This window comes from Hypomesus transpacificus, chromosome 4 (genome assembly GCF_021917145.1).
Source record: "Hypomesus transpacificus isolate Combined female chromosome 4, fHypTra1, whole genome shotgun sequence".
NCBI lineage: Eukaryota > Metazoa > Chordata > Actinopteri > Osmeriformes > Osmeridae > Hypomesus > Hypomesus transpacificus.
In genome coordinates this window covers 6,280,314-6,295,305 of record NC_061063.1, presented here as the reverse complement: position 1 = coordinate 6,295,305, position 14,992 = coordinate 6,280,314, and the positions used below count along the sequence as shown (strand labels likewise).

Here is a 14,992-nt window from a genome sequence, read left to right as displayed (position 1 = left end):
GACTTTGTGATTTGATTCTGAGCTTGGGCATGAGAAGAGAGGGAAAGAGAGAGAGTCAGCTGATTTCTTGGTTGATGGTTGACGACAGGTCACAGTGCCGTTGGCACAACCTGACGTTTTGTCTGACAGTTTAAAAAAATCATCCTGAGAACAAGATACGTAACCAGTCTATAAAGTCGGTTGTGTTCAGCATCTTTCTGAAGTGAAGGATAGGACCTTATCTTTAAATAGACACATTTAAGAAACTGTGTTGTCTCACTGGAAATATCTCTTTACCTTGCCATTCTGTAGCCTGCTGGAAGTTTAGATCGGAATGCCTAGTCAAAAGATAAAATGAATCACTTGAGAACATTAGATTAGACCAGTAGTGTGTCACCATGGCATTGGCTTACATTAAATGTTGTCTGAATTGTCCATTTCCCAGCACATGGCCTGGTATTGTAGAGGGTGTATCAAATGAAGTGTAAGTGGATGGTCTGCCTTAAGGGAATGCAGTGTTTGTGGATGCATATTTTTTTTCTCTTATAAAACGCTTGTGTGTGTATACACTGTGTGTGTAGGTGCGTGTGTGCATATGTGTGTGTGAGAACATGAGAGGCAGACTAGAAGGGTGTGGGATTGCAGTGGTGCAGCAGTGTAAACGTATGGACAGCCCACTAGGCCCCCAGACACACAGTGCCAGCATGGAACTGAGGCGTCTAGCTGCCTGCCTGCCTGCCTGCCTGCCTGCCTGCCTGAGCTCTTCCTCAAACATTTTTCTCCAGGCAACAGATCGGACAGCTCAGCCTGGCCCAGGCTCGTCCCCAGTTGCCATGGGGACCTGCATGCACTCTCTCCCAGTCTAGCAGTTACCATGGCTATGAAGGAGCAGAACAGACACTGGCAGAGCACGGAGAAAAGGGGGAAAAAACAAACAGTCGAGAGAACGAGGGAGATCATTTGAATTTAAATTTGAGTTTGAGAAAAAGAGAGTTTATGAGAAAAGTAGAGTGAAAGATAGACTGAGTCCAATGAGTTGTAAGGAGAGAGAGAGGACTTTTACAGAGGTTGGAGGATGGGGAGGGAAGTGAAAAAAAAGATGGGGATGCCCAGAGGAGGAGAAACACCAGCATAAAGAAAGAGAGGCAGGGGCTAAAGGGTTTGCTTGAGGGACAGAACACTGACAAAGAGAGAGAGAGAGAGAGAGAGAGAGAGAGAGAGAGAGAGCGAGAGAGGGGGGGGGGGGGAAGGAAGGGGAAGTATGCAATTTGGACTAGGTAGAGTAGGAATGTCCCTGCATACATCAATTATTGGATTATTGGTCAGTTGGATAAGTCCCAACAGCAGAACCGTCACAGTTTCCTAACCTGGCAACCCCGACCTAACAGGCACCATGTATTCACAATCGAGTCACTTCAGTCTCCTGACCTAAATGGGTTCTCAGCAGTGAAGATAGTTTGCTGCTTTAAAACAGCAGTGGTCTGAGTGAGTGAATCACTTGAGGTTGTCAGTGAGTGTTGTTGTTGATAATGACGCCTCATATCTGCAATTGTTTCTGCAGCTGGACACAGCATGGAGGCTGAAAGAGAGGGGAGAGAGGGAGATAGATAGACAGAAGAAACAGCAGAGAGAGTGGGAGAGAGAGAGACAGAGAGAGAGAGAGAGAGAGAGAGAGAGAGAGAGAGAGAGAGAGAGAGAGAGAGAGAGAGAGAGAGAGAGAGAGAGAGAAGAGAGAGAGAGAGAGAGATAGGGAGAGAAGAAAAGAGAGTGGTGTCAGAAGCTGTTTTTCATTATGTTTTCAATACATAATGTTTTGTAAAACAGGGTTGGGCTGACTAGTGTAGTGTGCCTTCCTGACCACTAGAGGAGGGTATGATAATCTTGTCTCCCAAAGGAAACCCTCTTTCCAGACAGGCCTTGGGGTAGAGACAATGGATCTGTCTGTATTGTCTCCTCTCCCTCACTGTATTAATCTGGTACTTGTGAAGCTTGCAGTGTTAATGCACAGAATCCAGTCTGTCATGTTGTCTAAGATTAAACAAATTGCTGCAGATAAAGTTATAAGCAATGGAGATGGAGTTGTAAGGGACCATACTCTTGTGAACCCAACTATATCTAGATGTATAGCAGTAGGTGGTAATGGTGGGAATATCTGATCAATCAGTTTGTGGATATCATAGCCTATATTTGTGTGTTGGCTGTAAGTCTGAGGTCACTGAATCCTCAAGGTTTGAGTAACAAAACCACCCTCTTCCTGCAGTCATTTCCCATCACCATCACCCTGTTACTGCTTCTCCTCTCCTGTTTCTAGTGTCTCCAGTGTCTCTGCTGGTAGAACTCTGGTTAATAACAATATCCTGCGTCCCAATTTACTTTAATTTCCGAAACTAAAGCCACTGGTCACTATATGTGTGTGTGTGCGTGTGTGTGTGCTTAAGGGCTATAGTTCATGTTTACTTTTCATATAGTAGTGGATACTATATGTGTGTTTTAGGTTGGAGTCGCAAGGACAATGTGTGTGTGTGAATGGGGAAAGAGAGGAAGAGACGGACGAGACAGAAACAGAACGATAGCAATCGCTCTCAAGACAGGAAACATCTCCATGGAGATGCAATGCATTATTTAGACTTAACTGAGCATCTCTTTCTTTCATTCTCTTTTCCACACTTGTTTGGGATCCAGAAGTTGTGTTTGAAGTTTCCCTGTCCTTTACTGTCATGATTACCTCAAAAGATCACTAATACATCTCCTGGCAGTATGCCTTATCTGAGTGTATTTGAGTGACATCACACCTAATACACCTAAAACGCTCACATAGAAGGCATGGATATCTACACCGTCTCTACGAACCTGCTGGTTTGCTCCTTGCACACCTCTGCAATGTGTTGTTGATGCTCCTCAGTGTGCAGGAAGTTCCCACCCAAAAAATGAAAATGAAGAAACGAAAGCTTTCAATATTTAAATTGTGGATCACCTAAGATCAACTGGGAGGATGTTGCATTCCTCTGCCGTTAGATGGCAGGCTGTGTATTGACTGATCCCCGATGAAAGCTACAGTATCCTGGAAGCAGATTAACGGGCACGCTGTGTCCGAAAATGGGACTAGTTCCTAGTTCCAGTAGTACCTCCTGAAATACCTCCAAGGGGCGCTCTAACCCTACTTTACGCAATGTGTGCCACGGCAGCCATGTATTGACCTTACAGAGATACATTTGTTCTGGTGGAGCTGTGACTCCACCGGTAGAGAGGGATGGATGACAGCGACCGCAGGAAGAATAGAGAAACTTGAGCGCAAGAGGGAGGAGAGAGAGAGGGAGTCGAATAGTCACAGCTAGCCAGTCACAAACCGTGCCTTTAATAGAAGCGGCCATTACGCTTTGGAAGCATGCAGTGGAGCTAGAGCGGCTTCCACCGTCTCAGGAATACTCCGAAAGGGAGGGACAGGCTATGAAGTGGTATCCGGATAACATTTCATTGGACCTTCGTTTCTGATTTCGGAAGGACTCGGGCAGCCCACAACGACCCCCCTTTGCGCACACACACACACACACACTTCATCCGCGCGCACACACACAGAAAAACCATTCGCCGGTTAGGACGTTGCAGTGGGAGGGATGTGAGAGAAACGATACGACTGGAATTGTGGCTCACTAGGCAGATTTTGCCTTGAGGAAACGATGTAGACAAACAAAATAGATATATACGCTTCTTTGTTTTCGTAAACATAACATTGTTTTATATATTCATTAGAGGCGGTGGAGGTCTTCAGTTTCTGTCTACTTAAAAGATGATTGGACTAGTGACTGCAACACTTTGACACCAATGTAACAAATATATGATATTTGCTGGTAGTTAAATTCACAAGCAAGCGCGGTAGTGTGCCGCATCCACCGTGGCTCCAAACGCAAACCGGATTTGACAGCTGCGTTGGCGAGGAACCGGATCCACCGTCCTGGATTACCGCGGTATAGCGGGCCATTCGGTGCCTCGACACCGGTAGCGGAGATACCATGGCCGGCTTCATACCGGGTTTACTACCCACGAACCATTCCCAGGAAAAAGAATTCGCTCAGGCGTACGAGGATGTCCTGGAGAGATATAAAGGTAAGAGGCAAACGGGGAAGAGGGGGTCATGAGTTGAGTTGATCTCCGGTTTGACAGCAGGCTACGTTATAATCTGGATTGTTTCATTGTTTACACACGGAATAATAAGGTTATAGTCTCTCTGTGCTACATGGTTTCCCCCAGTGTGAGATGTAGGCTACTCATATCAAACAAACTGCATTATAGGCTACCGTGGCATGGAAGGACGTCAAAGGAAGCAGTTTTATGAAGTCCCATGTTTGCCCACGTCAGGAGAATTTCCCACATGCTCACATGTCTGTTGGCGTCTAGATAGTTTGTAAATGCTGCATTGACCGTTCAGGCCTACTCAAATCAACAAAAAGCCTTGTTTTACCATTTATTTTATGTGTTTCTTTACTGGACTGAAGCCGGCCAAGGCGACAGCTCTTTTTGTGCCATCCTCCACTGGCGGTACCACCAGCCCAAGGACCCGCTGTTTTATAATCCCGATGACAGGGGCCCTTTAAAAATGAATGCATGTACTGAAATTGACCATGATGGGGAGGCAGAGTGGAGGGGTGGCAGTCAATAGACGCAGGTCACATCTGTGAAAGCTGCCCCTGATGAAAACCATGTCTTTTAATTATTGATTATTGCAACAACACTCGACCCTTCGGGTGTGTGAGTGAGAGACAGGAAGACGCAGTGAGTCCGAAAGACTGAGAAAAGGGGCGGTGTGAATTAATTTGTTGTGAGAGAGAAATGACCTAAGCAACTTCATGGAGACAAACAACTATTTAGCATGACCGCACAGGTGGAACACGGCCACACAGGGGAGTATTTTCAGTGTCATGACTGTGCCGTAGAAACGTACAGTGGGCTAGCGATTGCTTTGTGTCAGATGGTAAAGTTACTCTTGGAGTAGGCTACATAAGAAGTTTTGCAAGTGTTTAACGTCATTGGTAATATGATGCACTCTGCAAAACAAATTTGTTGTTTCACAGAAGCCGAGCATGGAGCCTATATCATAGCTAGGTGTATGTCAATAATAATAAAAATAGTGTTGCTCAACCTACTGACTCTTCCTCTCTTACCTCTTTGTCTCTGTCTTTCCTTCTCACTCAGCTCTCTGTCTCTCACACTGTAGTCATCTGGTCTTGTGACTCCTGTTGTGTCTTGACAAATATTCAGCCTTTTTTAATTGCAGCCAAACTTGGAATAGTTGACTCACAGAGTCACAGGATGGGCTAAGTGTTCACTTCTCAGTCAGAGGCTGGAGAAGTAGTCAGGACCTCAAGACCAGCCATGCAGTGGAAAAACACCCAACACATCACTGACAATCAGTAAATATCTGGATCCCTCCAGCAGTGTTACTGTGAGCTTGACTTCTTCCATCAGATTGTATGGTTTTAAGCTAATAGTTTACCTTCTGACTAACATTTCACGTCTCCATGGCTCAGTCTGTATAGAGAGCCATGTCCTCCATTTTGTTGTCTGTCAGCATCAAATGCTATGTCACAGTTCTACCTGTCTACGTTCTGTCCTCAGCAGGGACTCAGGAAGAAATGAGAGGAAGTCTCCAGTCTAGTCTATAGCCGTGATGAATCTGTGCCGACCATATCTCATGCTAGTTTTACTAGTGTGAGTGCATGTGTGTGTGTGTTTACCCTATCAAATGCCTGGCGCTTTATGACAGTTTTGCTGAAGAATAGATGTAGAAAGGTGAACTGTGCTGAGGGCCAGGGGGTGTCACTTGACTGGAACTGGAGGAGGACACCTGATAGCAGTTCAATCATTCAGGAGAGAGGGAGGAGACTCGAGGTGGGTGTAAGGGGGGAAGATGGATACAGTAGAGATCAGATGCAGAGAGACGCATAAAAGGAAAGAGCCAGGAAGACATAATGTGTGTGTGTGTATGTGGGGGGGGGGGGGGGCACTCTAGCAGTGTAGGACTGCATACAAGGAGTTGACTCTATATAACAATGACAGGATATTCTACAGTGGATGTGACTGGGTTAGCATGGGGAGGAACACAAGGGCATGAGTCATTGCTTACACGCACACACAAACCATTGCTGACCTACATTTTTCACCCTACATATGATGTTTATTATTTACCGACATTCATCCACCAGTGAAGTTTTTTCTGCCAGCCTGTGCCAGCTTACGTTTTATGCCAGCGTGTACTAGTGAGATGTTTGCCCCCTAAGCTGGCATGTTTGGAAGGATGGCAACACATCACCCAAAGCATTTAGATTTTTTGACCTATCGTCAAGCAAATTTAGGACACACACACACACACACACAAACACACACACAGGGGCTAATGGGTCCTATCACAGCCGGCCTCTGTGCATGTTAGACAGGGATAGAAAGCCAGCTGAAAAGGAAGTGAATGTCAGGAAATGTCTCGTTTTTCCCTTTGGAGTCACAACATTGCTGACTCCACGTTTTTATGGAGTGCAGGAAGTGGCAGGCTTTTCTAGGCCTGTGTTTCCTGTCTCCTGTGTTCTCCGTAGGGAGGGACACTCATAAAGGCCCATGATTCCCATTTAGATCCATTCTTTAACTGCTATGTTTGAGGCAGAGGTTGAGACAGGCCAAGGCCCAGATAGAGGCAGAGACACAAACACACAAATAGAGGCTTTGATAGTTAATGGAGTTGAGCCTAAGAGCGGAAAGTCCCTTAAAGTTCCACAACAGTTTTGGTGACTGAAACCTCGTCCCCTGGATTAGAACAGAAAGAAAGAGAGAGCATGAAAAATAGTTAGAGAGGAATAGAGAGAGGATGAACTGTGGCAGACGAGTGATTGGACTGAGGCTCTGACTAGCGATCGTTACAGCTGGATTTTTCCATGTGGCCTAGTTTTCTCCTGCGAATCTTCTGCACCCCCCACCTACCCACTGTCAGGGTATAATTCTGCATGCATGAACACAACCCCCCTCTCTTTTATTCATCCTCCATTATTTCTACCTTTCATGTTCTAACTGTCCTTATTATCTCACTACATGTTCCTCCATTTGTCCCAAACAATTTTTTAAAGCCATCTTTTTATTCTCCATTCTCTCCAAATCGACCTTCCGCCCTCTCTCCTGCCCATACAACCCTCCCCTCTTCTTCTTCAGTTACTTCCTGCTTTGTCATATCCTCCAGCATCACCTGACTGTGCCAGCAGGAAAAACAAACGCTCACAGAGCTGATCCAACTCCTCCGGGTCCAGTATGCTGCTCTGGGCCTCACTGGGAAACTTGTCCTCCAGTTGTGAGAAAATGAAGCCCTCTGGGCAACTCACAATCTCTCTCTCTCTCTCTTTCTTTTTTGCTTTCTCTTTCTTTCCCTCTTCCATCAGCTCTTTCTTTCCCTTTCATCCTCTCATATACAGTGCACAGTCTCTCTTTGTTTCACATCTTGTTTTCACTTTCCTTCTCTCTCTTTCTCCCCTCATCCCCGTCTCTCATCACCCTCTCCTGTCAGCAGGCCTGCTCTCTGGGTTCTTCCTCCTCCGGTCTCTTGCATAAGTCTCCAGCTGACTTTTAGAAAAATAATCAATGAGCTTTGTGTGTGTGCCTGTGTGTGTGTGTGACAGATCAGCAGTAACACAGCCTGCATTCATAACTGTAAACTGTGCCAGATTGAAACAGAGGAACGTCGACTGGAACCCCCAAATGTTCTCTGCTGGTTCTCTATTGAATGTGGAGCCAGTGCTGGCTGGAGGTCGTAGGTCTCCTGGAGACATTCTGACATGGAGCTGCTTTTCTTTCAGGAGCTCCTGGAGGTGAATCAGCTTCTCTGAGTCATTCAACCCCGAGCTGTGTGTGTGTGTGTGTGTTTGTGAGTATGTATGTGTGTGTGAGAGTGATCAGAGAGAAGAAGAAGAAAAAAACTACCGTAAACCCACTTATTAGGCACTGCAGTATGTTTGTGTTGTCTACAGGGCCTTTGGAGTGGTGCCTTGAGTAGAATCAATAATGAGGCTCCAGCAGAGAACCAGAGAGAGGGACACCTCTGTGACCTCTGGGCTGCTCCTGGACCTCCACACTCAGGGTGTGTGTTGGTCCACGGCTGGCAGGAAGGGGAGCTATTCTGTGTGTGCGTTTGAGGAGGTAGGGATGGAAAGGTGGGCTATGTACGTGTCAAGTCAAGATAAAGGAAGAAGAGGAAGGGGTAGAAAGAGAGAGAGACTGGTACAGTAGAGGAGAATGAAGGAGAGGAAAAGAGAGAGAAAGACGGAGGGGGGTGTCAGGGGAAAGGGATAGATGGAGGTGGAGGTGGTAGGTGAGAGAGGGTGAGAGAGAAAGAGAGAGTGAGAGAGTGAGAGAGACAGAGAGAGAGATGGATGGATGAATAGGGAAGGAGAGACGTCGTTGATTAATTAATCATGGACTGTGGGCTAAAAGCACTATGGGGGACATTGGCCGGGGGAGCATTGATTTCACTTGGGTGCACAGGAGCACCCCCCCCCCCCCCCCCCCCCCCCCCCCCCCCCCCCCGCCCACACACAGCATACAGAGCCCATCCTTTTCTAAGCCTCACCTGTCTATCGTTAGGCTATTCCATCTCTTTCCTTCTCATCTCTTCCCTCCTTTCTCTCTGTGTTTTATCCTTTTCACACAGAGACGGGCCCTCAAGGTAATAATACTGTACATGTGCAGTGACCCAGAGATGAGTTTACTCTGTGTTAGGGATGTTCACCACAAGGCCACAGTGCCAAGCTGCTACCACACCTACTTAATGCAAAAGGGTAGCCATTTTTACTCTCTCTATTACTCATCCTTCTGTTCTCTCTTAGTTCTCTCACATTCTCGCACTCTCTGACTCTTTCTTTCTCTCTCTTTCTCTGTCTCTCTCACTGTCCATATCTTGTCCTCCTGACATGCTATCCATCCATCTTTAATCTATAGAGATCAACTTCTTTCTGATTGGTCCTGGTGAAGAGGGGGACAAGATGAAGACAAAAATAGGCTAGAGAGAAAGATAGATTTTAAATAGATCTGTAGAACAGGTTCTTATGTTAAGTAGAACTTTGGACATAAATTGGATACAATAGTGTTTTGTGAAGATTTGTGTAAGGCCTCTGGGTTATGGACTGGATCTGGAACAGGGAGGTATCAACCCCAGGTCAAACTCTCAACCCTAATCGGCTCCAATCTCAAACTCATTGCATCTCGTTCCTCCCAGGTCAAAACATCCAGGTCAACTCAGGGCTCTAGGTCAGAGATGATATCCTGGGCACACGCACATACACACGCACACACACACACACACACACACACACACACACAGTTGAGGCATGCAGATGGGATTTCTCTCATCTGAATAAATTCATGGAAAAATTGGTAATTAACCCATGGCCTCATGTTTGTGTGTGTGAATGCACTCACTGCTGAGGGTGTTAATCAAATTTCTCTGTTCATTTTATGATGGTCCATCTTTTTGCAGGATTATATTTGCAGCCTATGATTCTGAGTTGATATGTGTGTGTGTGTGTCTGAAAGCAGGGTTTGCCATTTACATCAACTGCCCTCATGGTTTAATACTTGGCCGCCCCCCGCCTAGACCGCCCTAATCTCTTCATCCACTTTTCTACACCAAAACACCCCCTCTGAGCTGGCTGCAGTGGAATTGCCCGGCCTTGTCAGTATCCTTCAACATTCTTGGCCCCTACCATTGACTCCAGTGGCTGAGTCAGAGGGGGGTTGTATCTGAGTACAGCCAGTCCTCCTGGCATGTCTACTGCTGAAGGGGATTTCGAGATGATGAATGTGGAGGTGATTCCCATCTAATTTTACTGTTAGAAGGATGTCACAGAGGCCATAACAAGGAATGAACCGGTTCTCTTTAGGCTTTTCTTAGTGGTTTGTCATTCTTCTGGGACTTCCAGAAAAGACTGACATCAGACTTCCTTTCGCATGCACCCTGTTGAGAAGTCCTCAGTCTCACAGTAGCTTATCAGTGCGTGAGTGTGAGGACCCTGATCATCAGTGCTCCCTTATCTGGACCTTGATAAAGCCCTCATGCCATTCCTCTGAGAACTCCCCCTTCGTCTCTCCTTCCTTCCTTCCCTCCCCCTCCTCCCCCTTTCCCTCCCTCCTCTCTCTGGGTGGCAAGGCCACACTGTCAGTTTGCTGGTGGCATTCTCTGGCTTCTCTCCTCTCCTCCTGTTCCACTCCGCCTCTTCATCCTCGTCATGTCTGATTACCTTTTAGAGTGTCCCTCTTTGTCTCTCTCCTCCTCCTCCCCCTCTTTCTCCCTCTTTCTCCCTCCACCCCGTCGTCATTTCCCTGGCGCGCTCTCTCTATCTGTCTCGTCTCTTTTATCTCTCCTCTCGGCCTCTCTTTGTGTTTTTTTCTCTCTCCCCTCCCCTCTCTCTCTGTCTTATTCTCTCTCTATCTCCCCCCCCTCTCTCACTGTCTGTCTTAGTTACTAGGTCAGTAGTCAGTGGTAGTGCTAATCTTTTTGGGGCTACAGCTTTCTTAACAAGCTTGTCTCCTAATTGAGTAAATCCAAAATGATCAGCCTAAAGGCTGAGATGGATGTGTGAGAAAGATGTACAGTAGTCCCAGAATGATCCCCTCAATCCCAGATCAGTTTCATAACCTGTATTATGTGGCATTGATGAAGTATTACTGTCCTTTTCTTCACATGGCTGTAAGACTAGATGCTCCGTCCAGCCCTCACAGGAGATCAATTTCAACTACCTATTAATATCTACCACCCTATCAAATGAATGAATTGTATTTGTGTTGTATTGATTCTTCTAGTTCTTATGCATTTTATAGATCCATCAAGGCGTCTGTACGTGGGAGAGCCCTTGTCTGGTCCACCACATCTTGCTGATTATGTGGGAGGACCTCCAGCAGGGCTGGTGTGGTTCTCCATGTGCTCTGCTAGCTTCCAATTCTAGATTAAAGCACGTCATTGAAAGACAGGAAACATAACACTTTGATGCCTGAATAAAGATGACTTTTGAAAGGATGTCAGAACTATTTTAAAGTCAGAATACGGATGCTGGCATAGTAATTTCTGTTTACTGTCTGCCACATTTTCACCCTTTGACCCTCCTGAGTGAAGTCACTCAGGAGAGAGGCAGTGGGGAGAAAGAAGGGAGAGGACAGAGGACGAGAAGCCAGAAACAAAGGATAAGAACATCCTGAATACCACAGACACAAAATCCTCTGGAAAGAGAGTAAGAAAAAATGAGGGGATGGTGGAGATGGAGAGGCGCCTGGAAAAGAACCAGTAAATTGTGAGGAAAGAAAACAACAGAGAAAGAGAGCGGGATGAGTGGAAGTGAAATGCATCACTCTTTGTTTTGTGGTTCACATTCGCGTTTCAACACCTGCGGTTTCAGAGTGTCAACCTGACAACCTATGAACTGAAAACAAAACACTAGAGAAGTTCAACTCCAGTCTTAAAAATCAACTTATGCTTCTCTAGAATCTGAAACAATCTGTCCCAATAGCCTCCTCGTGACATTCTGTCACCCCATGTTTCACCCCATAGCTGTGTGTTGACTGTCTGTGGTCCACATTAGCCTGTGTGTGTGTTATGAGCCCATGGCTGACACTGCTGGCTTAGTGATTGATTGGACCACTTACCTGATACAGCTCAGTCAGGCAGAGTGGAGAGGAGGCTCTGCAATTTTGCCCTGCTTGTGTGTATGTGGGCCTCAGGGTTGGAAAAATGTAGGCCTGTGCTTGTGTAGTGTGTGTCTCTGTGAGAGTGTGTCCCTGTCCTATGTGTGTGTGTGTGTGTGAGAGAGAGAGAGTGGCGAGCCAGGTCTGAGTTAGGCTGACCTGCCCGTCTGTCTGGGGAGGTCTTTGATCCTTAATCACCCAGCTTTACCCACAGATCCAGGGGCACTGTCTTTCTGTGTCAGGCTGGGTGCCCCAGTGTGCCAGCCTGCCAGCCTGCCTGCTCTTAGCATGCCATTATAACATCTACTGGTGCATCCTCTTTTCATTTCTCTCTCTGCAGGTTATGTAAGAGCTATTGACTGTGTTTCTCATAACCTCATACAGCCTCATTTAGAAACACATTTGTTTCCTGGCTGATGATAATCTGTCCAGGACATAAAAAAGCACAGCAGCCCATCTGTAGTAGGATGGGGAGGAGTAGGAGTAGGAGGGAGGACAGGAGTGGGGGGGGGGGATTGGAGCTGAACCCCTCTACCAGGTTACCAGGTCTCCTGGTGTCCCCCGTCTGTCGCCCCTCTCTCAGTAATCCCCCTCTCCCTCCCTTCATTCCTAATCTGTCGCTCCCTCACTCTGCCTCCTCCCTCCTTAATCCACGCATTTAATCAGACAATACCCAGCCAAGAGGAGGAGAGAGGGGGATGGAGAACACTAGCCCCTAGAGGTGTGAAAGGGGTGTGGGGGGAGGGAAGGCGAAAGACACAGGGACAGAGAGAGACGGGGGGAGAAGAGGAAGACGTGGATGGATTTATGGATGGAGCACCTGGAATGAGAGAGACAGACAGACAGACAGGCAGGCAGACAGACAGACAGGCAGACAGAATGAACATATTAGAGGGGGGTAAGAGGGGTAGTTAGAGAAGGGGGAGGGCTGTGAGAAAAGCTCTTTGTTGCTGATGCCCCCCTCAGGAGACGGCATTAGGATCAATGAGCTCCCTAGTCTGGCTGAGGGATGCCGTGTGAGTGTGTGTGTGTGTGTGACTGTACTGTACTGTGCTGTACTGCCATGCCTGTGTCTACTACAGACCGTGCCTCTGTGTCTTTAAGAGGAGTAGCTGAACATGTTTTCTACTTCCCCTCTCCTCCCTCCCTGTGGCCCTCTCACTGTTATTTCAGGAATGCTTCCCTCCCTCCTCCTCTGGCCGCTCACTCCCTTCTTACTGCTGTGTCACCATGGACTGAGACATATCATCACACACAGACACACACACACACCTACACACACATGAATAAAGACTTGCGCACCCACACACGCACACATACCAGATCCATCTAAAAAGACACTTATAGAACTACTCCCTTCACATGCCTAGAAACTCACCGGGCCATTGATGACTGACGCTATTTCTAGTGGTTAGAGTATCATAGATACTCTACTCCTTGACACACTACACACTCCTACACACACTGTACACCTACATACAGTACTGCACGGTCATGATCGTTCTTCCTCTCGAACATGTTTACAGTGGATCGCTGACTGAGACTAGTTCTGTACTAATTCTGATAAGGGTGTGGAAAAGGAGTTGTGTGTGATGGGATACAGGATCTAAGTTGACGGGGGGGGTAGGGTAAGGAGGGGGGGGGGGGCAGGAGCAGGGTAAGGAGGGGAGTAAAGAGGGGGGGGGGGGCAGGAGCAGGGAAAGGAGGGGGGGGGGGGCAGGGGGGGGGGGAGCAGGGTAAGGAGGGGGGGGGGGCAGGGGGCAGGAGCAGGGTTAGGAGGGGGGGGGGGGCAGGAGCAGGGTAAGGAGGGGGGATGGAGGGATGAAGGATGAGGACTGCCTCAAGACAAAAACACCCCACTTTAACATTCCGCAAAAGACTATCGTAACAGGTGTGTTGGCCTCTCCAACCACCCGCTCCACGCTAACCCTCAATCACTCTATTTGGGTAATTGTGAATGTGTGTGTGTGTGGTAGCCTAATCCTGTCAGATCTGACAGACTGTGCCGGGTTATATTTTCATGGTCAACCCTTGGTCGCCCTGTGTTTTAATTCCCCAAACGCGCCTGCACAGAAGTGTCTGGAACCTTCCGCCTCCTCACACCACAAGATTTTTAGTCATATCAGATGTTAAATGTGACTTCTTTCCTAAACAAGTTGTGTAATTCACTTGTGCGGTGCTCCTATCACAGAAGGGGTGTTGTTGGCTCCGGAGTAGGCAGCTGGATACACTGACTGAAGGGACCTGGCTCTGCTCTGAGCGGGGAGCTATTTTTAAATAAAGTTATGAATATTGAATCATTCGGGCTGTAAGCACAGACTGACCTTATTTGTTTGTGTGTGTCAGTGGATAGGGTGAATAATTGTGTGTGTATGGGTCAGCCGTCTGTCCTGTTCAGGCTTCTGGTGGGTGAGGTTAATGGATGTAGTCTGATGATTGAACTCCACTAGTTTGGTGTATCCATCTATATATGTGTGTGTATACAGTACAGTCAGTGTAGAGTGTGTGTGTGTGTGTGTGTGGACTAGATGGGCGCCATCTCCTCATGGGCGGACCGAAATCTAGACAGACAGTAAAGGTGCGAGCTTTGTCCTGGCATGTTTTACCTTTGTTTGAGTGTGATGTGGGGTGGTCCAAAAGGTTAGGCAGTCTGCTCAATTAGATCTGCTTCAATAGAGCGTACACCTGGAACACACACACACACACCACACACACACACACACACACACACACACACACACACACACACACACACACACACACACACACACACACACACACACACACACACACACACACACACACACACTCCTGGAGAGTGAGAGTTCACAGGAAGACTGACAGGGTAAAGAACAGTCCTGGCTGGGAGCTATGTCTTTCTGCCAGCTTGCTAGATCTAACATCTCTCCTACGTCTGGTTCTTCATGCAAAGCACCCCCCACACCTCTCTGGGATGCAAAGCAGGCACCTTCATGTGCTCTGTGTTTGTGTGGATACGGTGCTGTTAAATAGAAATAGCGTCCATGTTAAAGTGTGGCAGGGTAAAAGATCACAGTTTAGGTGTTGTGAGGTCGTTCTGACTCCCGACATGTGACCACCCTCACCCTCACCCCGGGCATGCAGCGAGCGTTTGAAGCCGCTACAGTGTGTGTGTGTGTGTGACTTCTGCAGTGTGTGTGTGTGTGTGTGTGTGTGACTTCTGCAGTGTGTGTGTGTGACTTCTGCAGTGTGTGTGTCGAGAGAGACAGACATAGAGACAGACGAGGAGAAAGAGAGCGCTTCTGGCTAATGACCTTCAGTTGGGATACCG

General features: G+C 47.4%; 1 protein-coding gene across 9 annotated transcripts in view; it reads left to right on the top strand.

The window, feature by feature from the left end:
• Positions 1–14,992, top strand: part of macf1a (microtubule actin crosslinking factor 1a) — a 141,200-nt gene that overhangs the window by 5,376 nt on the left and 120,832 nt on the right. The window contains exon 1 of one of the 9 annotated variants that reach the window (XM_047018614.1): positions 3,231–4,083. The exons of the other annotated variants lie outside the window; for them this stretch is intronic. Within the exon in view, the coding sequence (XP_046874570.1) occupies positions 3,990–4,083 (94 nt within the window). The 5' untranslated portion in view covers positions 3,231–3,989. Of the gene's footprint in view, positions 1–3,230; positions 4,084–14,992 lie in introns of those variants that run through there. 9 annotated transcript variants of the gene reach the window in all.